Source organism: Mauremys reevesii, linkage group 9 (assembly GCF_016161935.1).
Source record: "Mauremys reevesii isolate NIE-2019 linkage group 9, ASM1616193v1, whole genome shotgun sequence".
Lineage (NCBI taxonomy): Eukaryota > Metazoa > Chordata > Testudines > Geoemydidae > Mauremys > Mauremys reevesii.
The window spans coordinates 25,733,905-25,759,440 of record NC_052631.1 but is presented as its reverse complement, the minus strand read 5'-3'; the positions used below and the strand labels follow the sequence as shown (position 1 = coordinate 25,759,440).

At 36.5% G+C, this 25,536-nt stretch overlaps 1 protein-coding gene across 14 annotated transcripts in view; it reads left to right on the top strand.

Annotated features, from left to right (window-relative positions):
• Nucleotides 1–25,536, top strand: part of MBNL1 (muscleblind like splicing regulator 1) — a 197,739-nt gene that overhangs the window by 18,959 nt on the left and 153,244 nt on the right. For 10 of the 14 annotated variants that reach the window (XM_039488856.1, XM_039488864.1, XM_039488859.1 and 7 more), the window contains exon 2: nt 22,173–23,117. The exons of 3 other annotated variants lie outside the window; for them this stretch is intronic. In XM_039488856.1, the coding sequence (XP_039344790.1) occupies nt 22,944–23,117 (174 nt within the window). In that variant the 5' untranslated portion in view covers nt 22,173–22,943. Of the gene's footprint in view, nt 1–21,830; nt 22,036–22,172; nt 23,118–25,536 lie in introns of those variants that run through there. One more of the 14 variants, XM_039488857.1, reaches the window with a different exon arrangement.

Sequence of the window (25,536 nt, the reverse complement as noted above, 5' to 3'; positions counted from 1 at the left end):
AAAAACATTTTTGCTGTTAACAAGCATGTTATCTCTGGAGACACAAATCCACAGTTTGAGAACTGCAAAACTAAGCATCTCTGATGGTATCTTCTAGACCAGGAGTCAGCAGCCTTTCAGAAGTAGAGTGCTGAGTCTTCATTTATTCACTCTAATTTAAGGTTTCACGTGCCAGTAATACATTTTAACATTTTTAAAAGGTCTCTTTCTATAAGTCCATAATATATAACTAAACTATTGTTGTATGTAAAGTAAATAAGGTTTTCAAAATGTTTAAGAAGCTTCATTTAAAATTCAATTAAAATGCAGAGCCGACTGGTGGCCAGGACCCGGGCAGTGTGAGTGCCACTGAAAATCAGCCATAAGTTTTCTACCCTTATTCTAGACTGAGCACTGAGTCCCATTGGGTAGATAGAAAGTTTAACCTAACCTATACCAAAGATGTGGAACCCCATACAATTGGGTTCCTAATCCATGAACCATTGGAACTCATTTACAAAACTTTTCTTAAATATTACATGAATATATTGTCTCATAATATAGAATTAGAATTTATAATCCCTATTCCATGATGAGATCGCTTTGAGCTATAATGTATCTTAATTAAAACTATCTTTAGTTTTTCTCCTCAAAAAGCATTTTATCAAAAAAATCCGATTTAAATTAAAAAAAATCTTTTTTTTTAATTTTTTTTTTAATCACTGGGTTTTTATCCACCCTGATAAATTAGTATTGGAAAGCCTAAAATCTGTATTTTATACAACTGTACAGTTTAAATGTGAAATGCGATATGAATCCTGAAAGTACTCAGGTGCCATATTGACGGTATTTATTACATCCATTCATTAGGTGTATGGATGGTAATTTACATTTGAATATGTTCAATATTTTTTTCTGTTAGAAGCTATATGAATGCATTGTTGTTGTCTGGCAGTGTGAGAAGCTTCTGTTGCAAAAAGACCCTTTCCCTTCCCCCCCCCCCCAACATTTATAGTTGGGTTCTGATAAAAGTGGATCAGTTACACTTTGATACACAAAATGAAGATTTTTTCTTTTAACTTACTACCCCACATTTTCTATATCTTGTAGTAAGAAGTTTAGATTTCATGTGCCAAAAGATTAATAGACTTAGCAGACCTGTTTGTTACGCTTAGTGATGATAATGTAATAAGTCAAGAAATGGTCACAGATCATTTGGTGAAGCAAAATATGCATCAGAGTTGAATTCAGAACAGGCATTTTTTGAAAGACAAATCAAATGTTATAAATAACATTCCCTGACTTTGCTAGCTAATCATACATTCATGTGGTCTACAGTGCTTGAATAGGAAGTTCAAAAGATTCATAGTGCGTTCGATATACATTTAATATAGTGAAGATAACCAGCAAAAGTGTTCCGTCAGTTAAACACATGTGCAATTCCAAGTGGTATAAATAGGAATTCACATTCCTAGCTTAGGACCATACATAGCCCTTAGTTTTTGCATTAGGCCAGCTCCTGAACTTCAGAAAGTCATTATAGAGAAATCCTGAGGCCCTTAGTCAGGCAAGCTGTCATTGACCTTGGTAGTTCTATATATTTGTATTCTATTATGGGCTTCATAGGAGTTTGCCTCATTTTAAAAAGTGAGTAAAATGAGTTATGAATTGCATTCATGATCTGAACAGGTAAGAATATTTACTAAGGAAAATGCTTTACTTAGAGGGTAAAACTCCTATGAGCTTCCCTGGGAGCAGGATTGGGCCTAGAGCCTAAAAATGGACCATATTCTGAATCCTGGAAAGTATGCACATGCTGCTTAACCTTAAGCTTGTGAGTAGACTTCAGTGGCACTACACATTAACAATTAATAGTATCAGAGGGGTAGCCGTGTTAGTCTGGATCTGTAAAAGCAGCAAAGAATCCTGTGGCACCTTATAGACTAACAGACGTTTTGCAGCATGAGCTTTCGTGGGTGAATACCCACTTCGTCTGATTAATTAATAATTAATCACATAATTAAGTGCTTGGCTGTCTTGGGGCTCAGAGCGCTCAGCATCTTGCAGATTCAAGCCCTAAAATTGTTCATGATAATTTCTGTCAGAAATTAATAAATACATATAGACTATGAAGGTTTTGAAAACAGTCCACGGAGTATCAAGAGCTTCATAAAACATAGGCTAAATGCAGATGATTGCTTCAGAACATAAAAGTTTTACAGTGTCTGATGTCTTCTTGCATCATGGTCCAAAATTAAACTTCAAGATCTAGAATAATAAAGTAGCAATAATTCAGTCAAGAGATCCAATCATGTGTGGTAACTGACCAAAAGGTTTATTTTAAACCCTACTTAAATTAACTTTTAACATGGGGTTATTCAGCGAAGCGCTGGTCTTTGAAAGGGACAGCAGTTCAACTATAGTTTAGGGTATTAAATAGAATGAATTTCATAGACTCAGTTATACAGATCACCAGACTATCTAATTTTGTAGAGTTTAGCAAAATTGACACTGTTTCTCAAGAGATGTAATACTAAGTCATGAGATATAGCACTTCTTGCTGAGAGGTCACCCCCTAAGTTCTGAGTCCACAAGGCTTTCATTTCAAATATCTGATTGCATAGTGTGTGTGTGTGTGTGTGTGTGTGTGTGTGTGTGTGTGTGTGACAGAGAGAGAGAGAGACACCAGTCATGGCTCTATAGTTAAGGAAGAGTTGAGGTTTTCACTTAAAGCAAGTGAAAAGCCCCACACTGTATGAAAATACATCTTTGTATCCTCAAAATTATAGCACTTGCTCTTTGAGAATAAAATGAATTTTCTGAGAATATACAAGTACATCTGTTAGTTTGTTTACAAGTTAAAATTAATTAGAGATTGGTTAACATTAATTAAAGATTTAAGAAGTGTAGCACCTGGTATCAGACCTTTTGTTTGGCCTTAATGATCTTAAGAATGGAACAACATAATATCTTCAAACTTCCCATATGGTTAGAATTCAAAAATAAAAAATTGTGCATAGGGTATGTTGAAGAGTTTGTTTAGGATTACTGGTCATTTTTCCCATTATATTTTTGTAACTGAAAGATTTCCCTTCAGCACAAGCTGAGTCTACCACAGAGAATTTTACAAAGAACTGACCTTTTTTAAAAATAGCTACCATCTTCCGTTGTTCTCAGTGGGACTAAGGTATAGGCTATTGTTAGCAAAGATGGCCACTGTCTCTGTTCACCCATTCCATGGGGTCTTTCTCTCTGTTTCCCGACAGCAGTAGGGGCCACCATTTTCCCTAAGGGACCTTAGCTTCACTATTGTTGGGAACTATGGGAAGCAGTGGCCATTTTGAAAGAGGGTATCTTAACCGAGGTAGTTTATAGCTTCAATCCCATTGAGAACAATACAGTAGAACCGTACAGTAGAACAATACGAACAGCTCAGGAATGGAGGTTTTTCATAACTCTGAAATGTTTGTAACTCTGAACAAAACATTATGGTTGTTCTTTTAAAACAACTGAACATTGACTTAATACAGCTTTGAAACTTGACTATGCAAAGGAAAAATGCTGCTTTCCCTTTATTTTTTCAGTAGTTTATGTTTAACACAGTACTGTCTTGTAACTGTTTGTTTTTGTTTTTGTTTTTTAATTTCTGCTGCTGCCTGATTGTATACTTCTGGTTCCAAATGAGTTGTGGGGTTAACTGGTCAGTTCGTAACTCTGGTGTTCGTAACTCTGAGGTTCTGCTATCTGATGATGTTGGCAATTTAAAAAGAAGGCAGTCCTTTGTGAATTATCTGAAGTAGATTTTGTGTACCACCTTCTGCTGAATTAAGAACTTTCAGTTATTAAAAAATGACAGCAAAAATGACCACTAATTTTAAATATTTCTTTTTCAAAACTATCCATTAATCAAATGACTTGAACTCTGCCCTATAATGACACCATGAAATGTGGGACCACAAACACTAAGATGGCTTAGTTAAAATTATATTGTTATTGCATTGTATCAGTGCAAGTTATTTGTACTGACGGCAAAGCTAAAGTTATTTTGGGTTCCCTATCTGTGTATTTGCATAACTTAACAGGAATTCTTTTAAGTTTAACTTTAATTCTGAATTTCCTGGGTTCATAATGTTGATTTGTTTGGGTTTTTTTTATTTTATAAATACCACATCCTTTTAGTACATATTATTGATATGTACTCTCAACCTTAACCCAATTTCAATGTAATTTTTGATTGGGAATATATATGTGTATGTGCATGCATATACATATATATGCATATGTATTTCTACACAAAATGTATTTCTGTGTTTTAAAAATATTTAGTTGTGGACATTCTTCTTGCAGATAACATCATGTATCATCTGCTGCGTCAGCTGTGAAAAGTAGAGCAAATCTATCTGGAATTTGCCCAAAACAATCTGCAAAATGTTCTAGAGAGGTTGAATATAGTAATATAGAAAATAGCAAAATCCAGAAGTAACCCCACAAAATCATAGAGGGTTATCCCAAACAGTCCTGCAAACCATACTACAAGATTCCATAGCGTTTCAAAGTTATGGCTTTGAAATTCAGTGCATTTGGGGAATTAATCTACATGGTACATAACTACTTTACAAAGGACCATTGCAACTTGTCTGAGGTGTCTGAGGGCGGTATATGCCACTGGGCTTTGCTCTGTGAGAGGTGGCTGGATGTCATCTTTGCTTGTGGTAGTTTAAGCTTGACCAACTGAAAGAGAAGTAAAAACTCACCTATGCCACCAAGGTGGAAGAGAAAGCTATTTTCCCTGTTTGGGAGTTCTGAAGAGAAACTGCCCTCCCCTGCTGCTCCCTTTCCCCACTGCTGGTAATCTGTGAAATTCGTTGTGGTCCCTGCCTACTCTTCTCACCCCATGCTGGAGCTATTATCTGTGAAAGAACAGGGGATATCTCCATCTGAGTCATAAGAGGAGAAGCTGGGACTCTTGACTGTCCCCCTGCAGCTGTTCTGATCTCCTGCCTGTGGCGTCATCAGAGCTTCATTCTCCCAACCACTCACTCAACCAGGAAATGAACTAAAGATTGAAGAATGAGAAACTCTTTCAGAATTGACTAGCATATAAAAGTATCAGAGGGGTAGCTGTGTTAGTCTGGTTCTGTAAAAGCAGCAAAGAATCCTGTGGCACCTTATAGACTAACAGACGTTTTTCAGAATGAGCTTTCATGGGTGAATACCCACTTGCATCCGAAGAAGTGGGTATTCACCCACGAAAGCTCATGCTGCAAAACGTCTGTTAGTCTATAAGGTGCCACAGGATTCTTTGCTGCTTTTAGCATATAAAAATTAACCCAAATTGGGGCTTCACTTTAAGGGAGGCTTCACTTTTCTTACACATATGTGTGTGCTCCATACTTAAAGGTGATTTTGTTTTTAATCTGGACTACTTTATGAAGGTGGAAGAATATGAATATAGAAATGAGTGCTCAGTAACACCATTTATAAATAACTCTAGCTTAACGTACTAACTGTAGCGCTGTCTTTGCTATGAGGCAATACAGTGATGCCTGTTTCAGAATAAAATATGCATTTCTTTTAAAACCCAAATAAATTGCTTTAGAAAGAAAAGAAGTTTGCTTTATTAATTGGGTCTAGATTCATCACAGTCTTCTAAAGTCTTTAAATTCCATTTTTCCCAGGGGTACCATAGAGTGCTATTCAGGCTTCAGAAGCTTGGTGAACCAGGCAGATTTGTCAAGTTTTCCAAGTAGATTGCCAAGCTCGAGGCAACAGTAATTAGGCCTGGGCTCACCTTAAACATATATGCTACCATTCCAACGTTGAATATTCAGCTTACGGATTTGGGTATAATGGCCTCTTTGCTTTAAGTTCTATTCAGAAAGTTTACACCACTCATTTTCATTGATTAGTGCCTTGGCATTTGTCTGATGACATGCACTCACAGTCTGAAACTTACACTGGCTATTTCAGGCAAGGTACCACTTTACTCATGCCATTCAGTTTCCAGGGAACAAAAGTCCAAACACAGTGATAAACACAGAATGATTTACATATGAGAATAAGTAAATAGCAGTGTTTTGCTTCGGGATATATGAATCTGCAAGGAAATATTTTTTTCAAGTATTTGGATGTCTACACAGAATTCTTTCTTTTGTATAGTTAGCTTTAAAAAAAATCTTCTTTTATATATAACCTTGTAGGGAAAATCCTGCAACCCATAGCACTTACTCAAGCCAAACTCAGGCTGAGTTTAGGATTTCATTCATAGTGCAATGAAAAATAAATGGCAGTGAATCAGTGACAGTAATAAGATAGTATATGCTATAGGTAAAAAAAAGATTAAAAACACCTGACAAATCAAAGAAGAGATTAGCGTTTGCTGGTTCTAAAATGAACATTCTTAGTTTGTATCTCCACTGAAGGAAAGACCCACATTGTCTCCTATGGATGTTGGATCAAACGCCTATATCTTATAAATAGCCTACCACGCTCGAATAAGAAAACTTTTTTTTTAAATAAATGCACCATTATTCTTTTTTCTGGAAGAAATAGAGGACTTATTTCTGATCTTTGTTTTTTTTTTTTAAATAGTGTAGGCAAAAATTAAAGAATCTGACCCTTTTGTTACTGTTGTTTTGTAAGTACTGTGGCACTGGCAGAATCAGTGTTTAATACAGGATATGAGATACTTTTGCTATATTTTTACTTTGTTTTTTTGCTATTTATTATTCTGCCTCTGATTCTTCCACAGTCAAGATACTAAAGCCTGCTTTGTTCTTGTTCAACCTTTTCAGATAGTACATAAGAATACTCCACTTTCCCATGTAATGATTAAGATTGCATAACATTCCATTTTTCAAATAGCAGGTTTTTTTTAAAGCTGAGAGAGCGCAAGTTCAACTGGATTTATACTGAATAAATTTAGTGTATTGTTAAGTTTCTCTGTTTTCCACAGTTATCATTCATAAAAAAGTTATCTTTTTAATAGAATTTAAACCGAATATAAAAGCTAAAATGGGGTGAAATATTAAGAACATTAATTGACAATAGTGGAGGCTTTGAAATTGTTTAGTTGAGAGTCATTTGATGTTTGCTTGTCTGAGGGCCAGTTGTGGTGCTTGAACATGGCTATAAAGAACATGGACCCACACCCTGTCAAACTGTTCAGCAGAGAATCCTCTATTGAACAGTAATGCAGGTGACACCATTTTGCAATGGCTTGTTGGAAGAAAGAGGTTAGAGATGTTTTATACTTAAGATGCCCTTTCCCACCATCTATGCAAAATTAAGCAAGACATAAAGCTCTTATAAGAGGCCCTGATCCAGAGCATTTAAATGTAGGCTTAGCTTTAAGCATGTGAGTATTCCCATTCAGTGGGCTAAAGGCCCAGATTTTTAAAGGTATTTAACTGGTGCTGTGCTCAATGTTGCATTACTAACTGATTTAGGAGCCTAAATCTCTTATTTTAAAGGGATTTGGGCACATAGGAGCCTAAATCCTATTGACTGTCAGGGGATTTAGACACAATTGCAATGCTGAATGCAACAATGCCCAAATCTGGTCTTAAGTGCTTTTCTGCATTAGCATCTTAAAATGCTATCTTTTCAATTATTTTAATAAATCAGTCTAGCCAGGAACTAACATGCAAATGGCATAGAACATTAACAATATTAATACAGTTCTAATAAATAAATAATACTTTAATAGTATTTGTGTAATGTAACCTTTAGTTTTTAGATATTTCTTTCAATATCTTTAAATATATTTGATTTCTATGCATGATCCTATGGCAAATTTACATGAATGAAAATAACTTTAGGTGCCCCATTTCACTAAGAAATGTGGTAAAACCATATTTTATAAGAAGCTGCAAGGGCCATTTCTTCTACAGGAAGGACCTACATCTATGTTACACTAGGGTGACATGCATTGTATCTTGGTTGTTGACTACAAAAAAGATTACCTACAGAGTATCTCTGTGGAGAGGGGGTGAACACAGTTTGCTTATGTCTGTCAAAAGACAGGCTGTTTGGAAACAATGTCTTGGTGTTATTGAGACCATGAGAGTCTTGGGTACAGGCATCCTGTTTTAAAGCAAACTGTTAGTGAGTACTGTTACCAGGGTCAAACGCAACTACATGTCAAAATGATTAATTCAAAAACATAAATTGTCCTGAGAAATAAACAAGCAGAAGTGACACAACAATGCTTCTGCATTCGATTACAAGGGATGCAAAGATGTAGGGAAAAAAGTGTGGGGTGGTCATGTTGGTTTTGCCTGAGAAGTACCTCTGATTGAGCGGGATATTCTGATCTGAGCGATACTCTGAGAAGCTCAGAAGATAGTTCAGATGGCTCCCAGCCATACTGCTACCATAAATAGATCAGTGCAGCTGGTTACAACCATCCAAATCCATAACCTGGAAATGGCTGTTAGCAGAGACCTGGAAGGCACAAGCAAGAGATTTTGTGTGCTTAATAGTGACAGGGGGGTGGGGAGGGAAGGTGTTGGCACTGGACTTTGCCTTCCACTGTGCTTTCCCTTTCTTTTGGCACATGCTTGATTTATTAAGTAGTGCAACTTAAATATAGACCAACTTTTAGATATGAGCCTAGGGGTGATTTTGTGTAATACACAAATGATGTGGGTCCAATACAAAGTGATGTTTTGCTCCTCAAATAATTTTATATATATACATTTTATATTGCTATATAATAAATATAAATGTATTAATTAGCCAGATCTCTTACTTTTTAAACTAAAGTGGCTGAGTCCTGATGGATTGCGTCCTATAGATTTTTCATCTCAAAAAAGAACAGTCCCATCCCTTAGTTCTTTTGTTCCTTATCAGTGTTGACTAATTAGGAGCTTTATCCTGACTCCCTAAAATTCTTAGACCTTGATCCTGAAAGCACTTATTCATGTGTTTAATTGAAATCAGTGAAAATACTGCTGTTTTCAAAGTTAAGCATACTGTATAATAACGAAGCCTATGTTCGGAGTGAACTCTGTTCAGCCAATGGAAACTGATATTTAGGACTGTACTCAAATATCAGTAGCCTCTCAATATACCTAAGAATCAACTAAAGGAAGTTTTAAAACCAAAAAAGTCATATCTAGTCTTTAGAGCAGGGGTGAGCAATCCATGGCACGTGTGCCAAATGCAGCACGCGAGCTGATTTTCAGTGGCACTCCCACTGCCCAGGTCCTGGCCACCAGTCTGGGGAGCTCTGCATTTTAATTTTTAATTTTAAATGAAGCTTCTTAAACATTTTAAAAACCTTATTTACTTTACATACAACAATAGTTAAGTTATATATTATAGACTTATAGAAAGAGACCTTCTAAAAACGTTAAAATATATTACTGGCATGTGAAACCTTAAATTAGAGTGAATAAAGGAAGGCTTGGCACACCACTTCTGAAAGGTTGCCGATCCCTGCTTTAGAGCCTTATACAAATGTTGATTTCAGGTTCCCAGTAATTTTTTATTACCGGTAATCCACAAATAGGATTTTTAATATGCCGGAAGGGTATATTTAGTACAACTAACAAAATAAAATCGAATATATGATAATGAAAGTACAAAAGTTATTGTAACTACAAGATATTCTACTTCAGACATTGTCATACTTAGAGAAATTGAAGTTTTGAACTAAAATGCATTCATCCCCATATCCTACCCTACTACAGCTGCTGGGGTAAATTTCATTCAGAACATTTAGCCTTGTGACTCCTGTTAAGGTTAATGAGAGTCATACAGCTATATATATATATATATATATAATCTCCATACATTAAACTGAAAATGTTTTGCACCGACTTAGCGTGTCCTATGTAAAACATTCCAGCTACTGAAATGTTTGCAGTTTTTAAAATTGAAACAAATACATCAAATGGGTATAAAAAGAATGTAAGTAATACAGTATCCAATAATTTTATAAGAGCTGGCAGAGAAGCTTGCTGGGCTGGTAATGCCAATTTTCAATAAGTCTTGGTTACAAGTATTTACATGGGAAACAAATAATAATAATGGGCTGTTCCGTCTAGCAGAGAAAGCTATAACAACCCAATGGTTGGACGTTGAAACTAGACATATTCAGAATGAAAATAAAATGTAATTTTTTAATGGTGAGAATCATTCATCACTGGAACAATTTAACAAGGATCATGGTGGATTCTCCATCACTGACAATTTTTAAATCAAGATAGGATGTTATTCTAAAAGATCTGATCTAAAATTAATTTGGGGACGATCTATGGCCTGTGCTATACAGGAGGTCAGACTCGATCACAATGGTCACCTCTGGCCTGAGAATCTGTTAATCTAGTGTCAATATTTCATTTCAGTTTTTAATTTGAACTATGAACTACAGTACATACATACTATAGTATGAAGTAGAGCTGATGAAATACTGGTACATATTAGGGATTAGGATCAGACCTTCATGGAGGGCAGATTATGACACATCTGCCTGTTGTTGTGTTGCTTCCATCTTGCTCTGAAGCATCTGGTGCTGGCCACTGTTGGAGACAGGATACTGGACAAGTTGAGCCTTGGCAATTCCTAATATTCTACAAATACTAGGGCTTTGTTTCAATTTGAGTGTGTTAGCACTGGCAAATGCTAAAGCTTTGAAATTAGTCTGAATGATTTGTTCAATAAATGCAGCATACATTCAGCTTGCACCAGTTTGAACAGCCAACTAGTTTCTCCTGTTTTCAAGTAACTTTGCTATATTTTGGCAGGATCATATAGTTGCTACAGCATTTTCCCCTTATTCTTTAATTAAATGCCCGGACTGTTGAAGATTCTGTTTTTATTTTGGGAGTGAGCAGAATGTGTTACATTGTATTTGTTAATAACCAAATTCAGGCCTGTTTTCCTTTTGCCCTCAAAGCAGATGTAAAATAATGCTGCCCACATAAGAACCTGTGATGAGTCATCACTCTTGCCAGGACTCTTGATCATGTGCTATGTACTAAAATGTTTTGCTGACCTCTGGTCCTGACCTGGAAGGCCGCAGCCAGGGAGGACCAGAAGAGCATGTGAACTGTACCACATTTGGAAGACGAGGAAATAGTACATATTTGTGTAATTAGATTCCTGAATTTGCCTCTTTACCACATGTAAAGGAAGGGAAAAGATGTATAGGTTTCAGGTAGGCTAGACAAGTAGCCCATTTAACCTCGGGAGACCAGGTTCAAATTCCAACTTACTTGTACATCACAAATAAATATGTTTCGTGGTCTCATCCAAGTCTCTAGTTCATATATAGTCACATAACAATATCGCCATACACAACTTGGCACAATTCTGCAAGACTGGAATATGCTGATTGGCACTGGAAGAGTGTGGGTGTTGCCAGGTGCATTAGCAGAGCTATGTGGCGAAGCTTGCTGGCTCGAGCAAATGCTGCTAGCAGTAAGTACTAATATTGGTAGTATTTTTGACAGTTATATAGCATAATCCAATGGGAATCCAGAGTGATCACCTCAGGATCATTTTGCCTCTTACTGGATTGCAGCCATTCTGGGATGAAGCAAAGCCATTCTGTGCAAACGATGCTACATGGCAGCCCTTTTAGGAAAGGAAGTTGAGAGCAACATATTCAGTTTCAGCTAAGTGGGGACATTTGAACAAGTCGTTCTAAATGAAATTTATCTATTCTTCGATGAGCACTTAGATATTAGCAGATTTTCTCTTGTAAAAAGTAATATTTTAAATAATTATAGGGGGTCAGAGTCTTGGTGTTACGTAACATCCAGATGGCAGCATCCCCAGCAGCACTTCAACCTGTAGACCCATGCTAGGGTATTGGTTTAATTCTGTGTTAAAGGGAAGCTCCTATTAACTATAATGGTGCAGGATCAGGCCAAAGGTTGGGGATTAAGGGCTTGTTTACATGGTGCCTTAGTCCACACCCACCAATTGACTAATCTGCCTGTGTGGACCCTCCTGGTGCACAGCAAAACTTCGCTAGTGTATGTTAATGTAGCGCTCTTTGAAACAGGACTAATTTAGGGAAATTTTAGTGCTCACCACAGGCTCCACATGGGCCAGATAGTGTGCAACATGCTAGTGCACATTAGAATTTACATCACAGCTGGTGTGCACAAGGTACTGTGTAGACAAGCGCTAAAACTCAGGTCCCTTGACTCCGTGCTGTGATAGCTAGACAAAGCAGTTGGATGAATGTCCAGCAGTTCCAAGGAAATGCTTGGGTTTTTCTTAGATCTCCAATACTATTTAATGAAAGTTTTGCTATTTGAATATAATTTTTTAAAGAATTTATAGTGGAATGTTATTTTTATATGTCTGCCTCATATGACCTATTCAGATGAATAACTCTGTCATTTATGGGCTGACTGGTTTTGTTCCATAATTCTCTATACCCAATTGTTATATTTTGATATTTTGGTAATTTGCTTTTAAATAATGTTGCCAATATGTTCTTACCTACTACCAAAGTTGGTCTTAAAAATAAACCTGATTGGAATTCTGTATTATCAAAATGATATATCTAATGGACTTCAGTCAGATTGAGTAAAGTCATACATTTATGTAAATGTCTGCAGAACTGGGCCTTAAGGCCTCAACACAGCACACATTTATGGATGACTAAAGTTACTCATGTAATTGTTCCAACTCAATGGGATTGCTCATGCGCATAAAGTTACTCACATGCATAAGCATTTGCAGAATCAGGGGTTAAATGTGTACAAAAATCACTGCACCGTTAAATGCACTCTGTGGTTGGGAGCACAAGTGTGGTGCAGACAATCAGAATACGGCATTCTGTGGGAAAAGAGAAATTCTGGACCAGCACACTTGTGTGCAGCCTTACTGTTATGAAAAGATTGAAAGGATCGTTAATGTCCAGATCAGACAAGACTTTAAAGGAAGATTCTTATTTGTTGCAAATTCTCATAGCTCCATTCATTTGAATAATCTTATCTTTTGAATCTTAAAATCTTTATATTATAGGGCTATTGTAACAATTCCATAAGTATCTATTTACAGTAAACCTCAGAGTTATGAGAACACCAGAGTGACGAGCTGACCAGTCAACCACACATCTCATTTGGAACCAGAAGTATACAATCAGGCAGCAGCAGAGACAAAAAACAAAAAAACCCCAAACAAGTACAGTACTATGTTTAAATGTAAACTACTAAAAAAAAATAAAGGGAAAGCAGCATTTTTCTTCTGCATAATAAAGTTCAAGGGTGTATTAAGTCAATGTTCAGTTGTAAACTTTTGAAAGAACAACTATAATATTTTGTTCAGAGTTACAAACAACCTCCATTCCTGAGGTGTTCATAACTTTGAAGTTCTACTGTACAGTATGTATTAAAATACCAATTTATGCCCTGCCCCAACTTTCTGAAAAAAAGCTTTTTGCCTTCATTTCTCATGTGTGCTCTCTAACCAAAGGAGGATCTGTTGGTATAAATGCATGGTTGATTAGAAAAGATAATTTAGGTATCCTGGATGAGAATTTGAAGTCTTCCAACTTTGTTTTGTAATGATGTATCCTAAATTGTTTGGCTTAAGGAGAACTTTTAAGTGTAAATTTGAGGTTAATCAAACAACATGTTTTTGACATGTGAGAGTTTGAATAGTGAATGGATTTTTACTTCTTGAAAAGCCATCTACCTTTTTATGTTACAGTGTATCTCTTAAATAGAGTGGTCTAAAAACTTCCTTTGTTTTATACATTAGTCCCCATGAGGAGAAAAAATATACAATTATTTTTAATAGGATTGGGTAAGTAATTTCAAAATTATACCATCTGACAGTTTGAAACTGATTTTGGTAATGTCTCTGAACTCAATACCCCAGTTTAAGGAACTGTTTTTTTAAACAAAAAAATTAAAAAACTAAGAAAGTTACCAAACACAAGCTTTAGTTGTTGAAGTTCTGAGAATAATTATTAGCATGCAGTAGTAATTAAAAACAAAACTCCGTCTGTTAATTTGTTTTGTAAATGTTACTTGTAGCATGGTTTAAATCCCACTATGCCAAGTTGATACAAAATTCTACATGATTTACAAAATCAACTGTATATTTATAGGGATTGAAATATGGATATGGTTTTGTTGCCAATACGTATGCACCTTTTACATATTAAGCCAAATGGTGTATTTGTGTTTGATGTGTATGTAAGATCAATAGAAAAATAGACTCTAATCTTAACACATTCCAGCATGCCGTTACATGCCCATATATCTTAAAAGTTGGAAGTGTGTTGTACAAGTCAGTATATATGCCCTTCTAGTTCAGTTGTACATATTTTTATTTTTCTATTTCATCTGATGCTCTGTTGTATGCACTATAAATTAGATGATATTATACGTGAATGTGTGTGTCCAAAATCCCATGTTTTAGAATACACTCAGACATGTACAATAGGATGTAAAAAAATGTTTAGAGTTAGGTTTTCATTTTTCTTGTGAAGTTTCCTATTTATTGATATAGTAAGATTATAGTTGCTATTTGAAAGAAAAAAATACGTTTTGGGCTTGTGCAACATTACTTTCCAGGTTGAAAATAACATTAACTTGTATAAATTAACATTAAATTATATAAATTAAGAATGAATTGGACTACAGGAATTGTACAACAGTGCCAGAATGGCAATTATAGTTAAGAATGAATTCACGTTTTTATTGTGAACTTCAATTTTGGGGATTGAGTCCTAGAAAGCTGCCGATTAAGACTTAGTGTAAAGAAAATGTTCATGGCTGAATTCAAGCCTGTAATTTTTGGGTTGTAAAGTTTCAAAAATAATGTTTGGAGCTGCCCTTGGTTTCACATTTATCCATCCTTTGTAAGGTCACTGTCAACGCAAGTTAAATTCACAGTAACAATAAAACAATATGTTCACAAACTTGGGTGCCTTAATTAGGGACCTAAATCCGTATTTAGGCACTCGTGTAAAAATGGTTTGATTTCTAGGGTCTCATAGGTTGTGAAAAATACTAGAAACATTTATTATCCATGGGCCTGATACAAAGCCCTCTGAAATCAATGAGAGATTTTCCATCATAGACTCAGAGTCATTAAGGCCATACGGGACCATCGTGATAATCTAGTCTGATCTTCTGCACGCTGCAGGCCATAGAACCTTGCCGACCCATAACCTCTGGCTCAGTTACTGAAGTCTTCAAATCGTGATTTAAAGACTTCAAGTTACAGAGAATCCACCATTTATACTAGTTTAAACCTGGAAGTGACCCATCCCCCATACTGCAGAGGAAGGTGAAAACCCTCCAGGGCCTCTGCCAATCTGACCCGGGGAAAAATTCCTTCCCGACCCCAAATATGGTGATCATTGGGGCCCCGAGCATGTCAGTGTGACCCACCAGCCAGGCACCTCAGAGGTCTCCCCATCTAGTGTCCCATCTTCAGCTATTAGGGATATTTGCCACTAGCCAGTTGCACATGGGCCACATGCCATTGTAGGCAATCTCATTATACCATCCCCTCCATCCATTTATCAAGCCCAGTCTTGAAGCTAGTTAGATTTTCTTGCCCCACTGCTCCCCCTGGAAAGCTGTTCCAGAACCTTATTCCTCTGGTGATTAGAAACCTTCATCTAATTTCAAGACTAAACCTGTTTGATGGCCAGTTTATATCCATTTGTTCTTGTGTCAACATTGATGCACATCTTTAATAACTCCTCTCTCTGCCTGATATTTATCCTTCTGATGTATTTATGGAGAGCAATCATATCTCTCCTCGGCCTTTGTTTGATTAGTCTAAACAAGCAAAGTTCTTTGAGTCTCCTCTCAGAAAGTAGGTTTTCCATTCCTCTGATCATCCTAGTAGCCCTTCTCTGCACCTGTTCCAGTTTGAATTCATCTTTTTTAAACATGGGAAACAAGAATTGCGCACACTATTCCAGATGAGGTCTCACCAGTGCCTTGTATAATGGTACTAACACTTCCCTGTCTCTACTGGGAATACCTCGCCTGATGCATCCTAGGATTATATCAGAGGTTCTCAAACTGAGTATCGTGGGGGGGGGGTCACGAGCTGTCAGACTCCAACCTCAAACCTCACTTCATCTCCAGCATTTATAATAGTGTTAAATATAAAAAATGTGTTTTTAATTTATAAGGGGGGGTTGCACTCAGAGGCTTGCTGTGTGAAAGGGGTCACCAATGCAAAATGTTGAGAACCACTGAATTACATTAACTTCAAAAGGCACTGGATCATACCTATGTGCCATACAAAAACTATTTTACATTAAAATTGTTTCTAATATAACATATGTTGAATTGTATATTTACAATTCAAACTGACTAAAGTTTGGAACCTGATCCTGCAATCTTCCTCCTGATAAATTTAGTGCGGAGGTTGTCTTCTAACTCAGGAGATTTAATATGGGGTCATTTTGTTGGCGAATTCTCTTAGAAATCTTGACTGTTCTCTTTCTCAGCCCATTCCCTTGTGGATGATAGGGGCTGAAAGCGATATACTTGAAATCATACTACATCCTAAAAGCTTTGAATTCAGAACTGGCAAACTATGTTCTGCTCTCAATAACAATATTTTCCATAATGCCAAAATGAGAAATGTGCCTCTTAATTTTTCTAGGACCTGATGCCTTGTGGGTCTAGTGAGAACTAAAATTTCTACAAATCTAGACTAGTCAATGCCTGTCAGATATTTCTATTTTCTAAGAAGTTCTGGTGTAATTCTTTTGGTATTGGCTTTTCTGACAATGTTTTGAGTATGCGAGGTTCTTTGAGTTGTATCTCTCTGGTCATTCTGCAAGACTTGTTTACTTCAAAATTTCAGACTTAAAAAGAGCACCAAGGATAACTTCAAGTTCTCTGAAGACGCATGCTGTTTGCTCTATCAGCTCTGAAATCTGTGGCCAGTTTGATAATTAGCCTAATATTTTGTTTTCACTTAATCTTGTGACATTGTTTTAATAACATCTCTCACTTGGTCCATGATGTAATTATTGCATTCCTTTCACATTTATTGTTTAGATATCTTATTGGCAATCGTTACATTAGGTAGGCAGCGATATTTTGAAAATGGTATAATCTGGTCAGTTTTATATATTTCTTGATTTAAATTGGGACTAATTTGGCAACTGCAAGATGTGAGATTACATTAACAATGTAATATATTAATTTTACTCCATTTCCCATTCTTAGTAGAATCATTGTCATGAAGATAGATTCATGTTGCATAATTCTGTTCTTGCTGACAATTATCATGACAGTGAGATTAGTTTTTCTTGGTTCTTTGAGCCCAAAATAGTGTAACTCACTACTCTAACATTTTTTAGTGTTGTGCATTTTCATGGTGCCTGGCCTGTACATCTGTTTCTATAAGGCTTCTGTAACTGTAAATGGAGAAAACAGGAATGTCCAGCTACTCCAATTACAGGAAGAGTAAAAACAATGGCTCCCCAGGGAGTATTTTTCAGTATAAATAAGGCATTCATATTCAGGTACCTTATTCCTTTGACAAATTATAATGAGAATAGAAAAATAGCATATCGTTAATCCAGTCGTATGACACTTCTTTGTAACAATAATGGGACGTGATAGAAATTGAACACATTCAGTCACAAACTGGAAATGTAATTGCATGATCCTCTTCTGTGTAACTTTAACTTTCAAGCATTTTCAGTTAACATTTGAATACTTTGTGACGCTATTCATAACCATTTGCATTGACCCAGTTCAACAGACAGTTAAATCCTATCAGTTTCACTTGAGGAATGATTTTTCAATGATATGATATTTTCTCTCCAGATATGTATTTAAACTTCTCCAGAGAACTACGTCTTTTATTTGTCTTTATTGCACTTCTTTAGCTTGCATCCGCTTTTTTAAAAAGCTGGCCTGTTCATATTACTCTTTGGTTTTCATTTAAATTCCAAATAATTGATGAGCAAAGAACAACAACAAAATTGCCAAAAAGTAATGACTGTCACAGGCAGTGGCGATTAAAATTCAGACTTATAGGTGAAGTGCACATCAAAAATGAGAAAGCTGAATGCCCTAATAACTGGCCTCTACGGAGCTTCACTACAAAAGTCTAACTCAAGTTCTTTAAAAAACTATTTTAAGGCACATTGCTCACTCTTCTTCCCTGAAGCTATTGTGATATTTCCTGGTTAAGTGGAGATAGCCTGGAAAGAGTCATCACAAATATGTGAAGTCTCATTGCAGCCAGGCAGTCCTTTGGTATTTGAAATTTCACAGAATGATGCCTTCTTGGATATCTTCACTGAAGCAGAAAATACCAAGAGAATTTCACATGGAGAGGGGGAAATAGCTTGGAAGGGTTGGTAAATATATTTTTGCACTGTGTACCGTCCCCCAATCCTCCCTTGTTTAGTGGAGACATTCAGCACATAAATCTGGCCTTAATTTGCTCTTTGTTTTGGATTTGCAGATTATTTTTTAAGGCTGACTCTGAGGGCTGTATTTTCAAAAATATTCATTAAATTCTACCCACAATAATTTGTTCATAAACAAGTAATTGTACTGGTAAAATGTGTATTTCTACCAGTACTATTTGACATTTGTAGAACACCTTCACTCAGATGATTTACAAACATTAATGAATTAAGTCTCATGACTCCTGTGAGAGAGAAAGTATTACTACTTTCATTTTACAGATGGTAAGATGAAGGACATCAGTGGGAGTTTTACCATTGACTCAATCGGGCCAGAATTTCATCCAGAGAGATTAATATAAGTGGTTTTCCCAAGATCACACAAAAAGTTCATTACAAGACTAGGAATAATATCTCCCAACACATATCTCCCAACTCACAGCCCCGTGCTTTAGCTGCAAGATTATCATTACTCCGTTATTTGTGCATGCAAAACGGTACTTTCCTGTGCAAATAGCCATTTTCATAAGCAATTGCCCATTTTTCAGGCACAAATGCATATTTTCCTGCACACTTACTGATTTGCATATGTCCTCTCATGTTTCAAGGGGGCAACTTAAGCAAGTAGTTCTGAAAACACGGCCCTTAGTCCCTTTATAGTATGGTATAAACAGTATATGAGCTGATGTTCTAATACACCTCGGTATTTAGGCACAAATAGGTATTATGTTAAATAGACAAAAGCAGGGAAATTTATAATTAGGACTATATCACATCTTTAATATAACTTGAGGGGCACTTGTCAACTGGATCTACAGCATCTCGGCTCAAGCATTTTTAGCTTTACTCCCACATGTAATAGTGAGATGGAAATGCCTGTGATGAAATATCACCATAAAATATTATGCCCTTCCATACAAGACTGTCATAACATGATGAAACATTGGCAAATCAGTTGTCGGCAATAGATTTGCAAATGGATAAGGCAATACCATGTCAACTTTATTAGGGCCAAATTCATCTACCATAAAATTGCGATAAACAAATTGGGAATACTCTCAACATATGTTATCGGCCAGATTATCAAAACCTGGTCTTTTTTTGCACCCTCAAGGTCTGAGTGGAAATAATTGCAGGCACAAGGTTGCATCCAGGGTTGTTTGCCCCTGAATTTTAATTCAGTTGGATATCTGAATATTTAATGCTGCCCACAGAAAATTTACCTTGATGGATTTGGTCTACAACACATGGCAAACCTGCTGAGTGTAGATATATCCTAAATGAAAATTGTGTCTGCGGATAATTGTGTCCAAAATAGTTTGCATATTTCTGGTTCCTTGTACAAAATATCGGCTTGGTTAAGAATGCGCTGAAAAGCAAGCCCTATTTACAATTGATTTTATGGGGTATATATTCTAGTCTCCAATTCAGTTTTATTCCCCCTCTTTTTTGGTATGCTTAAAACAAACTATCTCACCACCACCCACTTCCTTATTGCTTTGCAACCATGCTAAACTGACAAGCACTGTTTCTAGATGTTGTCAGTGATGCTAATGTTGTCAGTGATGCTAATGTAGAAAGAGAAAAGTCTGCTGTTTATGGAGGTGTAGCACTAGAAGCATAGAAGTGTGCCACTCTGTCACCTAAAAGAGATTGGACAAGTGCAGGATGTGTTAGGGCTCATGCTGCAAAAGAAGATAATTTAGAATTGAGTTATTTGCAGGACCTTCTTTTGTCCTATGTCCCATTAAGTCATTTGAGATCAGGTGGGTTGTTCTTGTTCACTGTGCTGAAGGTCAGTTTGAATAGGACTGGGGGCAGGGTCCCAGTCAGGAACTTATTTCCTGAGGATGTCAGTTGAGGGCTCTCTGAAGATGTTTTCAGGACTTGTCTTCCATATTTAGGTTAATTTTTTCATGGTCATTTAACTTCCTCTGTTTCTGTATCTCCTAATTTGAGAAGAGGGAGAGGGTTCAGTTTATTAATTGAATTATTTTTATATTCAGCATCTGGGTGTCTTTTTCAGAGATTGACTCTTTATAAATTATTTGAATGCTCAAAATACCATCTGCCATCTTGGATTTGCTGACGAGGAGCAACTCCTAATGTCCATTTCTCAAAGTTTCAAAGCTTAGTTTTCTAATGCAAAACTTGTTTAGCAGGGACATGAGGTTAAATGGACAAATTGAATTTTTCCTCAATACATCTCTTTTTGCTGACCTGCAGAATAGAAACGAACAAACAAACTGCTGAGTTACCATATTAGCATATGAAAGCTTGCAGTTGTATACGTACAGTAACATTGTTTTGTAATATCTTGCTCTATGCAGTTTTTTATTAATGTTATGGCAGCCCATAAAACAAACTCAGACAATAGCAAATGTAGTCTTATGTCACTGGAAGCTTAGCTATCTGTTAAAACAGTAAGATACTCATAGTAAATAACTATAGGTCTTTTCCCTGTAGAACTCCGAGGTCATTTGAATAAATAAGCATTTCATGGCCTTTAATACAAGTTTTCGTCTTAAAGGAAGCAATAATTAAATCCTGGGAAATAAATATATATTTCATTTAAACTATGAAGATTGTGCCTGAAACTGTTAAACATCAGGAAATAAACTTATGAATTTTAATGTGTTTTTGTCTGTAGCAAGACGTGCTGCAGTTGTCTTGATTTTATGAAGAATAATAAAAAACCCATCAAATTATTCTGTCAGAGAATGTCATTTCTATTATAAGGAAAATTTAGCTGTTTCCGCAAACATATCATTTTAATATAAGTTTCTTAGAAGTGCAGAGTTAGAGGCATATACGTAAAGCTAAGACCAGCAGGCATCAGCTCACGCCACCACTTTTATTCAGAGGAGTGTCATTGTGAAGTGCATCATGCTGCTTAAATCAAATTCTGTGATTAATATTTAATGTGTCTGTGATGGAATCACTTTCTCCCCTGAGGTTAACTTACGTTTTGCCAGACATCCTGACAACACTGCAATTCTTATATTCCCTGTATGACCTGGGCTTTTCCTTGAGAGAGGTCAGAATAAAGGGTGCTTTTGTTCATATCTAGCCTGCTGGTGATATATTGACAAAGTGTCTGCTGGCTGAATGGAATAGTTTTACAGTATTAAACAAGTGCTGATTTCTGTGGAGAGGCAGGACTTATGGTTTAGAAGGAAGTGAACTGGTTAGGTCAGGAGAATGTACCATTTGTGAACTCCCCCTTTCCTTTTATATTCATGTGTCGGATACAGTAGACGGTACGCTGGCTGTGCTCAAGGCAGAACTGGAGAGAAAGCAGCTTCAAAGTGATCTGCAGTTTGAAAGCTTGCTTTTTTCTGTAGGGATTCTACAGGCGCTTGTGCTTGTGTTGGAAGCAGCTTTAAAACTAACATGGTTTAATCCACTAACTGCATGTTGGGTAAATTCAAAACCCACATGCTCGTCCTCTTGCAGTGGAATAAGTCACATCTGATGGACATTTTCTGTGCTTATAGCATAGTAATGAACGTCTGACAGGCGCGACCTTTCATAAGACAGCCCACACTATTGGCTTTCTGCCCAGAATATTGCTGCAACACTATCTGTGATTGGTTATCTCTCTATCATGCATTGCTTCACAAGGGAAAACGGCCCCTTTTTTAATAAATCTACGATGGCTGGCTGCAATATGCTACACTGTAAGTATATTGTGTGAAAGAAACAGACTGACTATAATTCTGCATAGTAGTCTAGGAGCACATGGCAAGGCTGTAATGCTGTGAGACCTCAGTGGAATGCTGCTTGGTAAATTTTAACGTATTTGTTTTTTCTACAGGTTGGTACTAAGAAGTGCCTTTCCTGACGTCTCTGCTGCTTGGAACCGCTTCTAGAGCAGTCTCTGCTTTTTGCCTTGCTTGCTGCCAGCTAGACTGCGACGACAGCACATCCACCCTCCACCTCTAGCCCAGACACCCCCATTTCTACTTATAATCAAGAGAAAAGCTCTAAGTATCAGGCATTGCCCTAGGCTGCTTTAGTATAAAAATAAGTTTGCTGAAAAAGTAAGATATCTTCTGCCAGAAAATCAAGGAGAGAAAAAAAAAATCTCGATTGTTGCTCTAAACTGCTGCATCTGTCTATGCCAAACTAATCAATACCGATTGCACCACAAAACCCAATTGCAAATTCAGCTGTGTTGGAGATTACCTTTCAGACAACTTTACTGAAAGCAGCTTGGAAATTCTGTGTCAAAGGGTCTGCCACGTTTTCATGCTTGCATTTTGGGCTCCAAATTGGTACTCGGAATGGGTTACTGAGAGCACAAGGCTAGTTTCAGGCCACACTTTTTAACATTCATCTTACTTATGAACCTAGCATTTCTTTTAAGTACAAAACCTCTTTCAATTAGCAGTTTCATGCTGTGAATTTCTAGTTGGAAACCTTTTCTTTGATATTGTGACAACACAATTTTACATGTACTTTTAAAGTAGGGTCTGGGGAAAAAAAGTATTTTGGAGGTGACATTTTCATCATTTCCAATCTATCAGTTTGGCTGTTTGTTTGTTTGTTTCACTGAAAATTTTAACTACCTGTAAAAAATCTAAACATGGCTGTTAGTGTCACACCAATTCGGGACACAAAATGGCTAACACTGGAAGTGTGTAGAGAGTTCCAAAGAGGGACTTGCTCACGACCAGACACGGAATGTAAATTTGCACATCCATCGAAAAGCTGCCAAGTTGAAAATGGACGAGTAATCGCCTGCTTTGATTCATTGAAAGTGAGTAAATATTATATTCTTTTCAAGGATAAATAGTTAATGAATGAACCAATTATAATCGGCAGAACCATAGCGTCTGGGAGATATGGATTGCTGGCTGTGCTAGTATGGAGATTTATGGCTTTCTTTATTGCTGATTTGTTGGTTTTCTTTTTCTCCAGGGATCGGGGAGAGGAGAATAAGGGGGAAAAAACTGTAACAGAGTTCGGGCTTTCTGGAATTGATGTGGTTACAGTTACTAGTTCCTTAACCCTAAATTGTTATTGGTCTGCAGCTGGTGTAAAAAGCAGCATATATTTTGTTTAGAAATAGCAAAGTCATAGTAGAGATTCTTGTAAGTAAGTAAATAAATAAATAAGTAAAAGAGACTGGAAATGCAAACCATGTGTTCTAAATGATGATTTGTTGTTGTCGTGTAACTGCATGTGGATTGTTGCTGGCTCTGGACAGTAGGCAGTGCATTTGAGATTAGTATTTTCCTTCATAAATTAGCATGGCTACTTCTGAAAGCATCTTTTTTTTTTCATTTTTTGGACTTCCATGATTTTTTCCTTCCTTCTTACAAATATAATTATTTAATGAAAGAAGTGATGCATTCCTCGGAAAACTTAACTGAAAGCCAGGTATCTCCAGTCATGCAAGGACAACTATAATAGTGAAGTTACAGACTTACTGCCATTTCCAAAAATATATATGCTAGGTACGCTGTGTACAGTAGAGGACTGGTATTTTCAACTATCTCTAGTTTCAGGGGTCAGTTGTGAAACACACAGATTTCCAGCTCCTTCATTCTTTATTAATTAAATAATCCGAGACTTTAAATAGCCAGACCACAGACTGTAACTTAATACAGCACAGAGTCATAAATCAGAGGCTGATAGAAAAATTATGTCTCTCTGTTTTCTCTAGAACATAATATTGCTGCTCTTAAAGCCAAATCCCAGGAAGGGGAGCAAAGCCTGAGTATACGGGTATTGCTGTGGACAAAAATGTCATGGGCTGAAGGAGGGAATGTTCTGCCTGAGCAAGCTACAGTAGGCCGATTGTATAGCCAAATCAGTATCACAGCTAGAACAGGGCAGCAAAATGGTTTTCCCATCCCACCAAAAATTATGAGATTTCAACAAGTTTTCCGGTTCCAAAATGGAACAAAAAGTCAAAATCTTGAAAATTTTTGTGAACCAAAAATTCTAAAATATGTGGTTCAGCTCAATCAAGCATTTTCTTATAAATAAATTTGAAACATTTTGTTTCGACTGTGGCCCTTTTTAATGTAAAAACTGTTTTAATTTTCATCTAGCTTAAATTTTGAGATGAAAAGTAATTTTGATGCGGCAAACAGGATTTTTATCATTTCTAACATTTCTAAACAAAATATTTTAACAATTTCTAAGCTTTTTTTCCAAAATGTTTTCAAGTTGAGAAATTTGTCAGAATAGACACTTGTCAAAAGCCAAACTTTTAGTGGGCAAATCAGCATTTCCCAATGAAAAACATTTCACCAAAAATTCCCAACCAGCTCTAGTCAGAGCTTCGGGGCATTTGGGTAGCAGTGGATACAACATACTACTTCCTCTTTGTGGTGGGCTTGATCTAGTGCATATGCTCTGTGCATGGGCTTAGTCCCTGCCACCATGCTGAGCCAGCTCCATTTTCTGCAATGTTGGTGAGTTGTGAAGCTCTATTATTATTATTTTGTAAAAATATTCATATTTTAACTTAGATATCTGATATTCAGGTTTAGCTCGTGGAACTCAATAAAATGCCTCCATATAAAAGAACTTAAGAATTGAAATTCATTTATTGTTAAAACACCATAACTAGCTACAACATCAACATACAGTTTAATTTCCTAGCTAATTGCTTCTACTCATTTGACTGTGCAAAGTTTCACATCCCCACTCCTGGGTTGCTCTACTAGTCTTAAGTTTAAAAAAGAAAGTTTAAAATACAGCGGGTTCAGAAAAAAATGTAAAAAGGTTGACAGTGAGACACCAGCGTTCATTAAAAACAAACCATTGAAAACCTTAACATGGTTCACAATAGGAAGCTTCCGCCAAGTCCATTATAAATCAGCATTGTCACCAAAGAACTGTGATTTCCAGGTTAGAGAAATACCTTAAAACTTTCATGCTTGAGGCAGCAGTCAGCCCAGAGGAAGTGTGTTATGGGGGATAAGGCATAGCACTAGAAATCAGGAAGCTATTCTATTCCAGGCTGTGTTACTGACTCATATTACTTTGGGCAAGTCTCTTCCCCTCAGTTACCCTTTCCTTGTAAATTAGATAATTATCTCCTTTGTAAAGAGCCATGAGATCCAGGTGTGAAAAGGACTAAGTATTATATGACTCTTTGTTATCGTTTCAAAATACTAAGTGGAGGTGATCATTCTTGTTGACCAGGTGGAGTCATTAGAGTT